At 38.8% G+C, this 15,275-nt stretch overlaps 1 protein-coding gene across 7 annotated transcripts in view; it reads right to left on the minus strand.

Moving 5' to 3' along the window:
• Positions 1-15,275, minus strand: part of usp6nl (USP6 N-terminal like) — a 233,461-nt gene that overhangs the window by 45,401 nt on the left and 172,785 nt on the right. For all 7 annotated transcript variants that reach the window (XM_059987357.1, XM_059987359.1, XM_059987360.1 and 4 more), the window contains 3 exons: positions 13,996-14,116; positions 10,046-10,140; positions 9,539-9,604 (listed from right to left, as the gene is read on the minus strand). In XM_059987357.1, coding sequence (XP_059843340.1) covers positions 9,539-9,604; positions 10,046-10,140; positions 13,996-14,116 — 282 coding nt within the window. The remainder of the gene's footprint in view (positions 1-9,538; positions 9,605-10,045; positions 10,141-13,995; positions 14,117-15,275) is intronic.

Raw genomic sequence — 15,275 nt, forward strand, 5'->3', positions numbered from 1 at the left:
GCTCCTGGCCCGGCCCCCCTGTCAAATTTTAGAACCCTTTGTGGCCCACAAGTCAAAAAGTTTGCCCACCCCTGCACTACACATTTCAGGCTGAGAGTCAGGACAAAGAGTCTCGGCCCGAACTGTCCAGAGCTTCTCCCTATAGATGCTGCCTGGCCTGCTGTGTTCCACCAGCATTTCATGCGTGTTGCTTGAATTACCAGCATCTGCAGATTTCCTCGTGTTTGCTTGTAGAATTATGGATTGAATTAGGTGCAAGGAAGTGGGTTACTTTAATTTTCAGCTAATTAAAGTAAATGGGAATTCAATGACCTGTCTCAGCATACCACCTTTTTAAAATTTGATCAAGTAATTCAGTGGGCTGCAATCATTTTGAGAGGTTGCCTGTTGGTAAGCAATGCAAAGTTTAAAAACAGCTCAGGGCCTTTCAGAACTCTTCAGCACACTGCAATTATTATGACCTTTTAGGAATTCAGCAATTCAGCAAGGGACAATAAAAAAAGAGCGAGGAGTAAGCAGAGTGGCCACTGTGGGAGTAGCATTGTGAGAGTGGGCCAGTGTTAGAGTGATCAGGTTTTGGCTCAACATGCTTCAATGAGAACAGGTGCAGGCTAGAAATTAAGCTTGAGAAGTTAAGAGATATGGCAAACATAGGCAAGATGGTCGCTCTTGTGAGATGCAGGATTTCAGGGTATCTAATGGTCTCTCTAATTACTACATCTACAGGCAGTGCACCCAACTTCATCTCCTAAATAACAAGCTCAAAGAACTGAAGATTTAGACGGATCTACTCTGGCAGACTGATGAATTCACAGATGAGACTTTTACTGAGGTGGTCACACCCAGAGCGCAGGCTTCAGACAATAGCTGAGTGACCACCATGAGGAGTAATGGGAGTAAGCTGTCAGTGCAGGGTACCCCTGTGACTATTCCACTCATTAACAAGTATGACCCTTTAAATTATGTTATGGGGGAATAACCTATTAGGGTATAGTAGCAGCAGCCAGGCCAGTGGTACTATGGGCAGCTCTGAGGCTCATCAGGGAAGTCAGGCAGAGCGATAGTGAGAGGAGACTCAATAATCAGAGGGACGGTTAGCTGGTTCATCTACTGCCAGGTCAATTAAGGACAGCAAAGTTTCTTCCCAAAGTAACTTCAGTTAATCAGGTGTGTGCTTAAGGCATACTGATAGTTTTATGACTGCTGCTCTTGAAATTACCTTTCTAAAGAAATCCATAATTTCTTCAAACTTGTGTCATTGCATCACGGTTCAGAAATCTAATGTAATAATACAATCAAACAATAGTCCTATACTCATGCAACAGGAGCACAATGCCTCTAACTGCACTAAAGCATGAGCCAAACATGAATTTTAATTAGTAGCTAATTGAGATAACAGCAGACAAAAGACCTTACATATTAACAGGAGTAAACCAATTAGGCCTTGGAATAAGCTCCCCCATTCAGAAGTAAATTTGATTTGATATTCTTTCAGCTCATTCTTGTTCTCTTTTCCTTTTACCTGTAATTCCTTCATTTATTATGTTTTATCTATCTCAACCTTAAATATACACAGAGGCAAGGCGTTCCAAGACTAACAACCCTCAGTGAAGAAACTCTTCCTCATCACAGTCTTAAATCAGTTAGAAATGCCAAAAGATAAAGGCAAGTAACTTATTTCTACCTATGTGAAAAAGGTTCTACATCCTCTTTTTTTTTGCATGCACATATATTAAAAAATGCCTTAGTTAATCTTTTGAAAGTTCTGACATTTTACCTCTTTTACAATCATATGTTCAGAAAACCTGAATAAAGATGCAAGCAAATGCAAAAGGAAAATGTCAGTGATCCCCAGATCCCAGAAACAAGAAAATAAACATTTAAAATTTCAGAACTGCTCTATTACCTGCAAAGTGTTACTCAATTCAGCCGAACGAATGGTAAAGTAAATTCACAACAAAGAGAATTTACAAGCTAAACCCTGGGGATAAATCTTTTTGTGATTTTTCCTGCAGTGCTTAATTATGAATCATTCAGTGATTCTCTTTTGCAGAAGAGGGGGTGGGGTTTAAACCACAAAGAGTGCTGTACTTCTATGATTCTGTTCTTTATGTTCAAGATACTGCTTATACATTGATAAACATTTAGAAAGGTAACTAATTTTGCATGGTGAATATGATTCTGTATAGTAACCAAAAAAAATGTCATAAGATCAGTGCTAACATACCAATAAACCAAGCAATGCAGAAGGCAATGATGTTTTATAAAACAGCATTCTTAAAGTTTAGAGAGGGGGCAAGTCAATGCAGGTCAGCAATGCCAGGGATACAAGTACAGTCGGCCCTCCTTATCTGCGGATTCCGTATGCGTGAATTCAACCAACTGCAGATCGGGGAAACCCGGAAGTTCTCTCTCCAGCACTTGTAGCTTGAGCATGTACAGACTATTTTTTCTTGTCATTATTCCCTAAACAATACAGTATAACAACTATTTACATTGTATTAGGTATTATAAGTAATCTAGAAATGACTTAAAAGTACAGGCAGTCCCCGGATTATGAATGAGTTCCATTCCTGAGTCTGTCTTTAAGTCGGATTTGAAGTCGGAACAGGTACAACTGGTATTATTTAGCGTCAGTTAGTCAAACATTTTTCTTAGAATATAGTACATATTTTACCTTTCTATGCATATAAAACGCTTAAGAAACATACGTATTTCAATAATTTAACCACTGCGTTGCTTAGTAATAATTGTAGCTTTCTTTGGGGCAGGGCCTTTAACATTCTGATTGTTCCAATCGTTGACCGACTGTAGCCTAATGCTTTTCCAATGACCGATGGTGTTTCACCTCTTTCCGATCACTTTATTACTTCCACCTTATTTTCAATCGCGATCGTGATTACTTTTGTGAACAGAAACGCTGCGGATTCAGAGCTCACCGCCAAGTCCTAATGTCCACCACATGGAGACATGTTAAATAAAGTCCAGGGTTCTGCTGGGTCCTAAAGACCACCGCACTGATACATGTTAAATAAGGGACTTGAGCATCCACGAATTTTGGAATCCGCTGGGGGTTCCGGAAACAATCCCGTGCAGATAAGAAGGGCTGACTGTACAAGAAACTAATTTGAACACAAACTCTGCTGCTTAAATAAGACACAATACCATTATTTGAAACATTGGTCAAATTACAAAAAGTTAGAAGCCAACATTAGAAACGTTTTTCTAAATCAAGCAGTTAAAATGCAAAGGAATACTTTGATGGAAAATAAAATCTATTTTAAACAGATTTTAAGGAAAATGTAAAAGAAAATTTTATTTTATTTTCCTTTACATTTTTGGGACTACTTTATTCCCATTGCCATAATGCACGTACAATTGTTTTGCCCATGTTTTCATTGTAATTAACTTAAAATAGGCTTTTATTTACTCATGCCTATTACTATTTCATTAACTTTTCTTCATACATACCTATTTGTGAAATTTTAATATTTTCCTTATTTTTGTTTATGCTCTCACTAAATTTATTTGCTCTATGATAATATACTAACCTTCAGAACCAAGACTATTTCCTCAAAGTGAAATCTTCAAAACCAAGTTGAATTCTGCTACCTGAAACTGCAATTTGAAAGTATCTTCTTACTGGATTGAAGCCTCAGTCTAAGCTACCCTGATATGAAAAGAATCCTGTAGAAAGCAATCAAATTGAAGCTGCCAAGCTGGATTCTCAAAATAAAAGTTCCAGAGGAGGTACAAAATGCAAATCATAAATTATCCTTGCTAGTTAATAATGTACAGTGATTAAAATACCTTATAATATTCATATGTGAATTAGAATAAAACTAACGAAAATTTCTGCTTGACTGCTATCCATTAGCATCTGTTGGAAAATGTGAGCCACCTGATGTTGGATGAAAATGCTTGATTGGACCTTTCCTCATTTGCCATAGTTCTGCAACTATTTGACAGTCATTGCTTTTTATGAATAAGGTAGTCTGTGATAAAAAATACAGAGCAGCTGGATTAAATTAATGGAAAAATATCATGGGAATCGGTGCTAGAACAATGCACACAGAGGCATTCATCAGAGACTATATCTCTGGATCATTCAGAAGACTGAGAGGTAGTTACACCCAAGGGTCAGGTCACAGGAAATTGGGTGACAGTCAGGAAGGGGAAAGGGGTTAAACAGCAAGAGCAGAGTAACCCTGTGGCCATCCCCCTCACCAAAGGTATATTATTTTGGACCGTTCAGAGGAAAGTCACAGCGGCCAGGTCTCTGACACAGAGTCTAGCCATGACCAACCTCTCAAAGAGTTTCATCACCGTAGATGTAAGTACTACTTAGCAATAGTCATTAAGGCAGCTCACACTACTCTTCTTAGGCACTGGTATAATTGTTGCCTTTTTGAACCAGGTGGGCACTTCAGGCTGCAGCAGTGAGAGATCGAAAATGGCCTTGAATACTCCTGCCGTACTCCATTGTGGCCTGCCACCCAGTGAGGGTTCATCCTCCTTCAAGACCGCCTAACATTGGCCTCCGAGACAGATCACAGAGTCACCGAGTGCAACCTTGTATCCTGCCTAAATGAATATTATCCAGTTGCACTTAAATCCACAATGATGAAGTGCTTTGAGAGTCTGGTAATGAAAGATATCAGTTCGTGTCTGAGTGGCAACTTGGATCCACTCCAATTTGCCTACTGGAGCAATAGATCCTCAGCAGATGCCATACTATTGGTATTTCACACAACCTTGGAACATCTGGACAGCAAAGATGCCATTTATCAATTACAGCTTAGCATTTAATACCATCATCCCCTCAAAATTAATCAGTAAACTCCAAGACCTGGGCCTCAATACCCCTTTGTGCAATTGGATCTTAAATTTTCTCACTTGCAGACCCAGTCAGTTCGGATTAGTAAAAAGATCTCCTCCACAATTTCTATCAGCTCTGGGCTGTGTGCTTAGCCCTCTGCTCTACTCACTTTATACCTATGACTGTTTGGCCAAGAACAGCTCCAACACCACATTCAAGTTTGCTGATGACACCACTGTTATGGGCCATATCAAAGGTGATGATGAATCAGCAGGAGATTGAAAATTTGGTTAAGTAGTGCCTTAACAGCAAACTGTCACTCTATGTCAGCAAGACCAAGGAATTTATTGTAGACTTCAGGAAAGCCAATCCAGAAGTCTCATCGGAGGATCAGAGGTGGGGAGGGTCAGTAACTTTAAATTCCTAGGTGTTACTATCTCAGAGGACATGTCCTAGACCCATCATATAAACGTAACTGCAAAGAAAACACAACAGCGCTTCTACTTCCTTAGGAGTCTGCAGAGATTCCGCATGATATCAAAATCTCAGACAGACTTTACTATAGACGTGTGGTGGAAAGTGTATTGACTGGCTGCACTATGGCCTGGCATCAGAACACTGATGCCTTTGAGCGGAACATTCTACAACAATTCATGGATTCAATCCAATACACCACAGGCAAAGCCCTCCCAACCACTGAGCACAGCTACATGAAACACTGTCATTAAAAAAAAGCAGCATCCATCATCAAAGATCCTCACCACCAAGGCCATGCTCTTTTCTTGCTGTTGCCATCAGGAAGGAGATGCAACAGCCACAGGACCCACACCCCCAGGTTCAAGAACAGTTACTAACCTTCAACCATCAGGCTCTTGAACAAAAGGGGGTAACTGTGCTCACTCTATTTCTGGTGTTCCCACAACTGATGGTCTCACTTGTAAGGACTCTTGATCATGTCCTTTCATGCTCTCATTAGGTGCTAACTATTTATTTACATTTGCATTTGAACATTGTTGTCTTCTTTGCTCTTGCTGTTTCATCCGTTCTGTTTACAGTTCCTGTTGAACAGATTTGCTGAGTATGCCCACAAGAAAAAGAATCTCAGGGTTGTAAGTGGGGACATACAGTTACAAGAAAATGTTTGTGAAGCCCTTGCAATTACCTGGTTTTCTGCATTAATTGCTCATAAAATGAGGTCTGATCTTTATCCAGGTCACAATAACAGATAAACACAATCTGCTTAAACTAATAACACATAAACAATTGTACTACTTCTCATCAATAATGAGTGCACCATTTTAAATCACAATCCAGGTTCAAAAAAGTATGTGAACCTCTGGGGTTCTACTTTTGCCTTCTACAAAAGTTATTTGGATTTAGGTGTCACAATCAATGAGATGAGATTGGAAGTGTGGGTTGTAGAGGTGCCCTGCCCTATAAAAGACACACAAAGGTTACTGACAGAGCCTGCTCTTCTCAAGAAAGATCAGTTTATATGCAGCACGCCTCAATCAAAATAACCTTAGAAAAAGAATTGTAGAGATGCCTGAAGCTGGAAAAGGCTACAATAGCATTTCTAAAGACTTGAGTGTGCCTCAGTCCTCAGAAATTGTCTGTTAATGGAGGAAATTCAGTACTGTTGCCACTTTCCCTAGGACTGGGCGTCCTGCAAAGATTACAATGTGCACAAACGTGCACAATGTGCAATGCTGAAGGAGGTGAAAAAGAGCCCAAGGGTAACAGCAAAAGACCTTGAATCTCTAGAACTTCCCGCACACCATAAGAAAAACACTTAACAAGAATCGTACTCAAGGAAGGACACCACAGAAGAAACCACTGCTCTTCAAAAAAGGTGACAGAAGTTTGTATAGGGGAACACTTTGCATCCAGTCTTGATCACAATGCTTTAGGTTCAAAATAAATAAGCAAAAAGATAGGTCTGTTCTGCTGGTTGAGATTCCATTTGGAGAAAGGCCAATTTTGATGGTATCAGAAAGAGTCTGGCAAGTGTAGATTGGGTCAAGTTGTTTTCAGGCAAAGGTGTACTTGGAAAGTGGAAAGCCTTCAAAAATAAAATTTTGAGAGTACAAAGCTGTATGTGCCTGGCAGAATAAAAGCTAAAGGTAACAGGTGCAGGGAACTTGTTTTCAAGAGATACTGAAGCCCTGGTGAAGAAAAAAAGGTGCATAGCAGGTATAGGTAGGTAGGAACAAATGAGGTGCTTATGGACAAAAAGTAAAGCAAGAGAACACTTAAGAAAGAAATCAGGAGGGCTAAAAAAGGGTACAGGGTTGCCCTAGCAGACAAGGTGAAGGAGAATCCCAAGGGTCTCTACAGATATGTTAAAGGCCAAAGAATTGCAAGGGGGAAATATTGGTCAGAATGGTATTCCATGTGTGGAGCCAAAATATTGAATTGACTTTATTTGTTACATCCTTCACATACATGAGGAGTAAAAAATCTTTGTTACGTCTCTGTCTAAATGTACAATGTGCGTAGTAATTTACAATAATTTATAATAAAAAAAATAGAACAGTCTATGTAACACAGAAATACACTCAAATCAATGTGAGTTAATCAGTCTGATGGCCTGGTGGAAGAAGCTGTCCCGAAGCCTGTTGGTCCTGGCTTTTATGTTGCGATACCGTTTCCCGAATGGTAGCAGCTGGAATACACTGTGGTCAGAGTGACTTGGGTCCCCAATGATCCTTCAGGCCCTTTTTTCACACCTGCCTTTGTAAATGTCCTGAATCATGGGAAGTTCACAACAACAGATGCGCTGGGCTAATTCACACCACTCTCTGCAGAATCCTGCGATTAAGGGAGGTACAGTTCCCATACCAGGCAGTGATGCAGCCAGTCAGGCTGCTCTCAATTGTGCCCCTGCAGAAAGTCTTACGATCTGGGGGCCCATACCAAACTTCCTCAACCTTCTGAGGTGAAAGAGGTACTGTTGGATCTTTTTCACCACACAGCTGGTGTATACAGACCACGTGAGGTCCTCAGTGAAAAAAGATTGAGGGAGATCTTAAAATGAATTTTTTTCATCTTTATTTACTCAGGAGATGGACAGAGTCTACAGAAGTGAGGCAAAGTGGCATTAACTTCGTGGACCCGATAAAAATTACAGAGGAAGTTATGTTTGCTGTCCTGAGGCAAATTAGGGTGGATAAATCCCCAGGGCCCTACAAGGTGTTCCCTCAGGCTCTGAAATCAAACCAGGAAATTACAGACCAGTAAACTATACAGAAGGAGGTGAAAGATGCCTCCTTCAGTATAGCTTACTGGAGGAGATGAAGGAGATATTGGAAGGTATTCTAAGGGACTGGATATAATATACATAAACACAAAGTGCACTGCAGATGCTGTGGTCAAATCAAGACGTACAAAAAAGCTGGATGAACTCAGCAGGTTGGGCATCAAGGGGTGGGGGAGGGGAAGCAGGGAGGGGATAGGCAGGAGAGGTGAAGAAGGAATCTAAGGGGAAAGCACTATGGGTAGTAGAAGAAGGCAGAGTCATGAGAGGTGATAGGCAGTTAGAAGAGGAGACAGAGTAGAGGTGGGATGGGGAAGGGAGAGGGAGGGAATTACCAGAAGTTGGAGAATTCGATGTTCATACCAAGGGGCTGGAGACTACCCAGACTGTATATGAGATGTCGTTCCTCCAACCAAAGTTTGGCCTCATCATGGCAGTAGAGGCGGCCATGTATGGACATATCCGAATGGGAATGAGAGGGAGAGTTGAAGTGAGTTGCAACCGGGAGATTCTGTCTGTTGTGGCGGATGGAGCATAGGTGCTCGACGAAGCGGTCCCCCAATCTGCGTCAGGTCTTGCCAATGTAGAGGAGGCTGCACCGGGAGCAACAGATTACCCCAACAGACTCAAGTGAAGTGTTGCCTCACCTGGAAGGACAAAGTGTTGCCTCCTCTACATCGGCGAGCCGGTGCTCCCGGTGCGGCCCCTCTCCCTCTCCTGCCTATCCCCTCCCCCACCCCTTGATCTTTCCTCTGATTGGTTTTCCACCCTCTCCCCACCTTCATTATAGGGCCCCTGCCCCCCTCCTTCTTTAGTCCTGACGAAGGGTTTCAACCCAAAACATTGACTGCTTCTTTCAATGGATGCTGCCCGACCTGCTGAGTTCATCCAGCTTTTTTGTAATAATATACATAGACTGATTAAAGATAGTCAGCATGGCTTTGTGCACAGTAGCTCACATCTAAGCAATCTTATGGAGTTTTGCAAGGAAGTTACCAGGAAAAGTTGATGATGGGTATGTAGGGCTATGGTCCCAGTGCAGGATGAAGGGAGTAGATAGTTTTTAATGGTTTTGGCATGGACTAGATGGGCCGAAGGGCCTGTTTCTGTGCTGTACTTTTCTATGACTCGATGTTCCCACCTTTTAACCAAAAAGTACTCAAACTGTTTTCAGATCTGCTACTTAATAGAAGTTAGTACAAGTCAATGCAATGCCTTACTGTAGGTATGCAATTTGCGTAACAAAACAAAGATGAGTTGTATTACAAATACACAAAGTACTATTTGAATTGAAAATCATTCATGTAGATACAGACCTGCAGTTTTAGTCAATTTTCAACTCTGCTACTGGTCACAAAAATGGCAAGATTCCCAGATTTGAAATCCTGTAAATCAATGCATCAAACTACTATATAAATAATTTAAAAATTCCTATTTCCTACAGTTTAGTGTTTTAAACTTACTCTGTCCAGAAAACACTGAAAGAACCATTTCATTGTATACAAAGATGTAAAGACATCCTGTGCATCCTGTAAATAAAAGAGAAAGCTTTTAATAGTTAAAAGTCAGTGATACTTAGTGACATTTAGAACTTTTAACATTGAAGAGTATAATTAATATTTTTTTTAAATTGGTGAGCAAAGTTATAAATTAAAAACTTGAAACTAATATGGAATAATTAAAGAAACTGCCTTCCCCTTGGCTTACAACTACTATGGATATCAGTCAGATGTCAGATCCTGCCCATGATACAGTCTGGCACAGGATCCAAGAAACAGTTTCACAATGAAAGAGCTGGGAACTTTGGCAGGACTGAATGCACTATTGAATTATTTAGTGAATATGCAGTGATCCCAGTCTTGCTTCCACCTAATGTTCCTGTTCTATGTTGAAGTCAACTGCAAGCCAATCTGATGCCCCAAAATATTTAATAACTGAATAAAGTTTATCAACTACATGAACATACTCACCAAATGTTGTTTAAGTTTTGGCATAAACTTCTTCAAAATCCGGTCATGATGTTCTTGAAACCGCATAAGTTTTGGGAAGCCAGGCACAAAGAAACCTAAAAGAAAAATTAAAAAAAAAATTAAGTACGTATTTAACTTCCTTGCTATGCACCTAACTGGATTGGATCTTTAAAGCTAAATTTGCTAGCTGAAAACTGAACCAAGATACTAGATCCTGCACATGCTAGGGAGCTTGTTGATATAATCTTGCTACTTTAGATGGCTAGAAAACAACTAACCTAAGAGACTGCCAGCAAAACATTTGGTAAATAACCATAATGCTTCTGAATATCCTCAATATGCAGAAGCATTCAAAACCTATTATTAATAAGTCACAAAGAAACCAGGCACAAAGAAACCTAAAAGAAAAATTAAAAAAAAAATTAAGTACGTATTTAACTTCCTTGCTATGCACCTAACTGGATTGGATCTTTAAAGCTAAATTTGCTAGCTGAAAACTGAACCAAGATACTAGATCCTGCACATGCTAGGGAGCTTGTTGATATAATCTTGCTACTTTAGATGGCTAGAAAACAACTAACCTAAGAGACTGCCAGCAAAACATTTGGTAAATAACCATAATGCTTCTGAATATCCTCAATATGCAGAAGCATTCAAAACCTATTATTAATAAGTCAAGAATAATAATTAAGTAATTTTTAATACAAAATTGCCAAAATAGTTTAAAAAACAATCCTAACAATATAATTTATACAAGCTGTAAATTACCTTCTGCACATTTTCCTACAACTCTGGAATCTCTACTGAAGTGACTTGAGTAAAACTGCTGCAGTGGATTCCAGCAATAGATTGGACTGATAGATTCACAATATTTAAATATGTATAAGCCAGTATCTCACATTTGCTTATTCTTATGTGGCTAAATTGACTGTAGTTGGTTGATGGGCTGAATGGCCTAATTCTGCTCCTATGTCTTATGGTCACAGACCTAGTAGAACTTACCAGACCGGCCCTATGTTTCCACTTAGTTATATGTTAGCTGTCAAATCAAATAGCTAATCTGTAACAATTGTATTCCACACTGAAAATATTTCAGGGACCATTTCAGAATCAGTCCTAATGGACTTTGTTCCTTTCCACAGATGCTGCCTGACCTGTTGAGCTCCTTCAGAATTTTCTGTGTTATTTTACATTTCCAGCATCTGTGAAATCTCTTGTGCTTATCAGAATCAAAACCAGGTTTAAGATCACTGACCTATGTCATGAAACTTGTTGTTTTGTGGCAATTTCTTAGTGTATGCACGCGCATGCATACCATCACTATTGCCCCGATAACGCTAAAGCATGAACTGATTTATTAATCACTCAAAAGGAACCCCTTTGAATTGGCCATCAAACATAGTTAAAATATTTCAGGAACCTTTAGTTGCTGGCAACGTAAATTAATACACCACTGCAACGTTCTGTCTTAATTTCATAGAGCCTTCTGGATTGGCGTCATGCTTTCACACATTGCAGTATCAGAAATACAAGAATAACTTCTCATTAACTTACTCAATTTCTCCACTTTCAATTCCACTCTACACAATATAATTCCAATTATAACACGGCAAATCAAATGTGGCATGCATGTATAAATCTATGGTGATTTAAGTGATGCATGCAATAGACTTAAATTCTGTCAGTTTATCTTGGGATTCAGATTAAGTTTTATAGGATAGATGTGAACTTGGGGAAATATGCTATCCAATCTATTCATTCTGGCAACACCCCTGATGGACATGACTGAAAATATTCCAATTTATTAAGAAATAACTTGGTCATTAAAAATTAAACTACATAAACTTTAACTGTTATAATAGCTTTATAAATTGAAGTAGAATGCTTTGCTTTAGATTTCTGGTGGGGAGTCTTTGGTTTGATTATCATGTTGGTTTAAAAAACAAATGCTTAGAATTAGCACTTTCACAATCAAAACCAATTGTCAAGTTTTCAGTATCCTCGTGTACAAAATCAATAGAAAAATTGCTGATTTATTAGGGGATTCGGGGAATAAGCAATCTTGCTGTATGACATAGCAATTCATTTGAAAAATTGAAGTCTGAAGCATTGCAGCACCACAAAAATGAAGCCAGTTCCCAAAATTCACTGACCTTGCCTGTCACGTGTTTAAATATTTAACACTGATAATTATCAGGTATTGATTGTAATCAATTGAAGAAAAAGATGTATTTTTCTGTAACAAAATTAATTCTCCAAGCACCCTTCCATAGCAGTCTCATCTCTCCATGTGTATAATGTCAGACATTATGGCACTTTTATCTCTGATGAAAGTACGTTGCATTTCACCATCTGCCTGCTTTAGCTCTGTTTAAGTCCACGTATGTTGTAAGTACTCCAGTTCTGAGGCTAATCTGACAACTCTACTAAATTTAAATTCAACCTTACATTTTTTTTAGTCTAAAGCCACTCATCCCAACAGTTAAACTCATTCATCCCTCACTAGCTACTTAAACCAATGTAATGTAAAATGTGGTTCAATTCACTGCTTCAGCATCAGAAAATTAATCTAGATCATAATTCCTTTACATTCAATTGTGTTCTTTGCTCACCCCCAGCCCTTTAGTCTAACCCTGGTTTCACTCACTTGTGTATTTCTATATATCCTGGATAAAAGAGCATTTACTGCCCTGTCTTTTTCCAGCAGTATGTTGTCATAGCAGTTCTTAAGCAACTTGACTACTATAATGATGTAGTTCTATAAATATTAATTGGTTAAAAAGGTTAAAAAAAATCAAGTATTTAAAGAAGTTGTTTTCTGTCGCATAAATAACGAAGGGCTCAACAATAGAGGATCTGTAATTTAGCAGCCATTCATTACTAAAATAGTCACAAGGAAGTTTCCGAGAAGGGATCCCCTTTGAAAAGCAAAATAGACACACGCAAAGAACAGAAGTAGTCTATTCCCCCACCTCCCAGCCCTTTATCTGCACTGCTTTCCAATATCATGACTATTCTTCTGCAATACCACTTTCCTGTATAAGTACATTACTTGATTCCTTTAATAACTGAAAATCTATCCCTCTTTGCCTCAAGTAAATTGAACTGAGCTTCCATAGTCTAGCTGGCCAAAGAATTCCAAACATGTATTGTAGAATGGATTAAGAAATATGTTCTCACCTTAGTCCTGAAATACTGAGACTGTAACTCCTGGTTCTAGACACCCAAGCCAGGGAATCATCACTTGTACATCTTGGTATGTTTCAATGACCTCAACTCTCATTCTCGTGAGGGTATGCACAGAATATACTTGGTGATAAGATTATAATCCAAATAAAAGACATTGCAGGTGGCAATATGGCAAATAGAGAAGATATGAATGAGCTGCCAGATGAAGTTGTAAATGCAGGCTCACTTTTAACATTTATAAAAAAAACCTTGGACAGGTACATGGATGAGAGGTATATGGAGGGATATGGTCCAGTGGGACTAGGCAGAAAAAAATGGTTCGGCACAGCCAAGAAGGACCAAAGGCCTGTTTCTGTGCTGTAATGTTCTATGGCTCTATATGCTAAATCCAAGCACAAGAAAGCTGGTTAATGAGGGAGAAGGACAATGGAATCACTATAATTGAGGACTCATTGGCACTTGTACCGATATACAGTGAAAAGCTTGTTTTGCATACTGATCATATAGATCAAATCATTACACAACGTGTTGAGGTCAAAGTAAAACAATAACAGAATGCAGAATAAAGGCAAACAAGTTAAAGGGCCCTAGCGATCCCAGACAAGCAAAAAGCTGTGGTGATTACGTTCCAGTCAATGGTTCTGATTAGAACTGATATAAACTATGAAATTAACAAATAAAGTCATTCAATTTTCCCTCCACTGACGGTCAACAAGTTTTGTCTTGTATTTTAATGGAAATATCCAGAAAAAAAATCTCACCATGCATGCTATGTTTTGGACCAGACAGCAGTCGAACAAGTGCCCAGAAGGCATCCTCCTCATTCAGATACATAAGAAGCAGTGCAGTGATCTGACTCATTCCCTGGCAATAACCTACTTCCTGCAAGTCAACAAAATGTACAACAATGAAATTGAAAGGTTATTCAGACACAAGTCTTTTCTTTTAGAGAAACAAAGTTGGGTATATGATTTATAAAATTTTGTTTATAAAACTGGCTGATAGATATTAGATAAACACGAGGAAATAGGGAGAAACATGAAAGGGCAGTTTCTTTCAAATTTCTTCATAAGTCTAATCTGTGAATTTTGTTTCTATAGTTGTGGTATAGATGTAACACAAGAACTGCTGCTGTCAAAAACTGGAAGATGTGTAGAAAGATGGTGGTGAAACTTGGAGTAAACAGAACAGCCGGACATGTACTGACCACTGAATGAAATTACTTTTCCCTAAACATAAACCACTTGACTTGCACATACTGTGATAAGGCAATTATCAGAGATTAAATTGGAGTAACATTGAAAAAAACCATGAAAGCAAAGCAAAACTACAAAACAAAAATCCTTGTGGAATGAAGAAAAAAAAGAGGAACAGTATTCCACAATTGCATTACCACACAAAAAAAAAAATCAGAACAGTTATACAATTAATTGGGATGCTTACCATAAGGACCAAAAAAGTTGCAGAACTTTTCTCTGGAAAAAGAAGGCCAAGGATGAACAAGCTGAGGTTCTGAGGGATGGAAGTGTTTGACAGGGAAAATTCACACAGAAAAAAAAATTCAACTGCGGGGAACCTCAAAGCAGATTCACAAATGTAATCATCAAGCAGGAAATTCAAGAGACAGTTCATCACCTAATGGACCAGTTGGAATGTCTAACACTGAACAGTGGAAGTAAAAACAACACTTTGATTTAAGAGCAACCATGATAAATTCACGGGGAGAAAAAAATATAAGTACATGATATTGAGTGTAAATTAAGAATTATGTGGCAAAGGACATATGGAGCTTAAACAGTTACAGTACACTTTTAGGACTAAATGCACAGAAAACATTTTGGAACACTTTGAGAATGTTTGTTATATGGTGGAATAGGTCTAAAGATTCTAACTCACCCTTACTTCGAAAATCAAATTATTGCTTCTGACTTGCTTAAATTCAAGATTTCTGTATTATAACATGAACTTCTTTTACACAATGATTTTGTGCTGCTACAAATAAGCCTACTAAGAATAGGGAACAGTTAGCCAAAAAAAATCA

The sequence above is a fragment of the Hypanus sabinus genome, chromosome 13 (assembly GCF_030144855.1).
Source record: "Hypanus sabinus isolate sHypSab1 chromosome 13, sHypSab1.hap1, whole genome shotgun sequence".
In the NCBI taxonomy this organism is placed as follows: domain Eukaryota; kingdom Metazoa; phylum Chordata; class Chondrichthyes; order Myliobatiformes; family Dasyatidae; genus Hypanus; species Hypanus sabinus.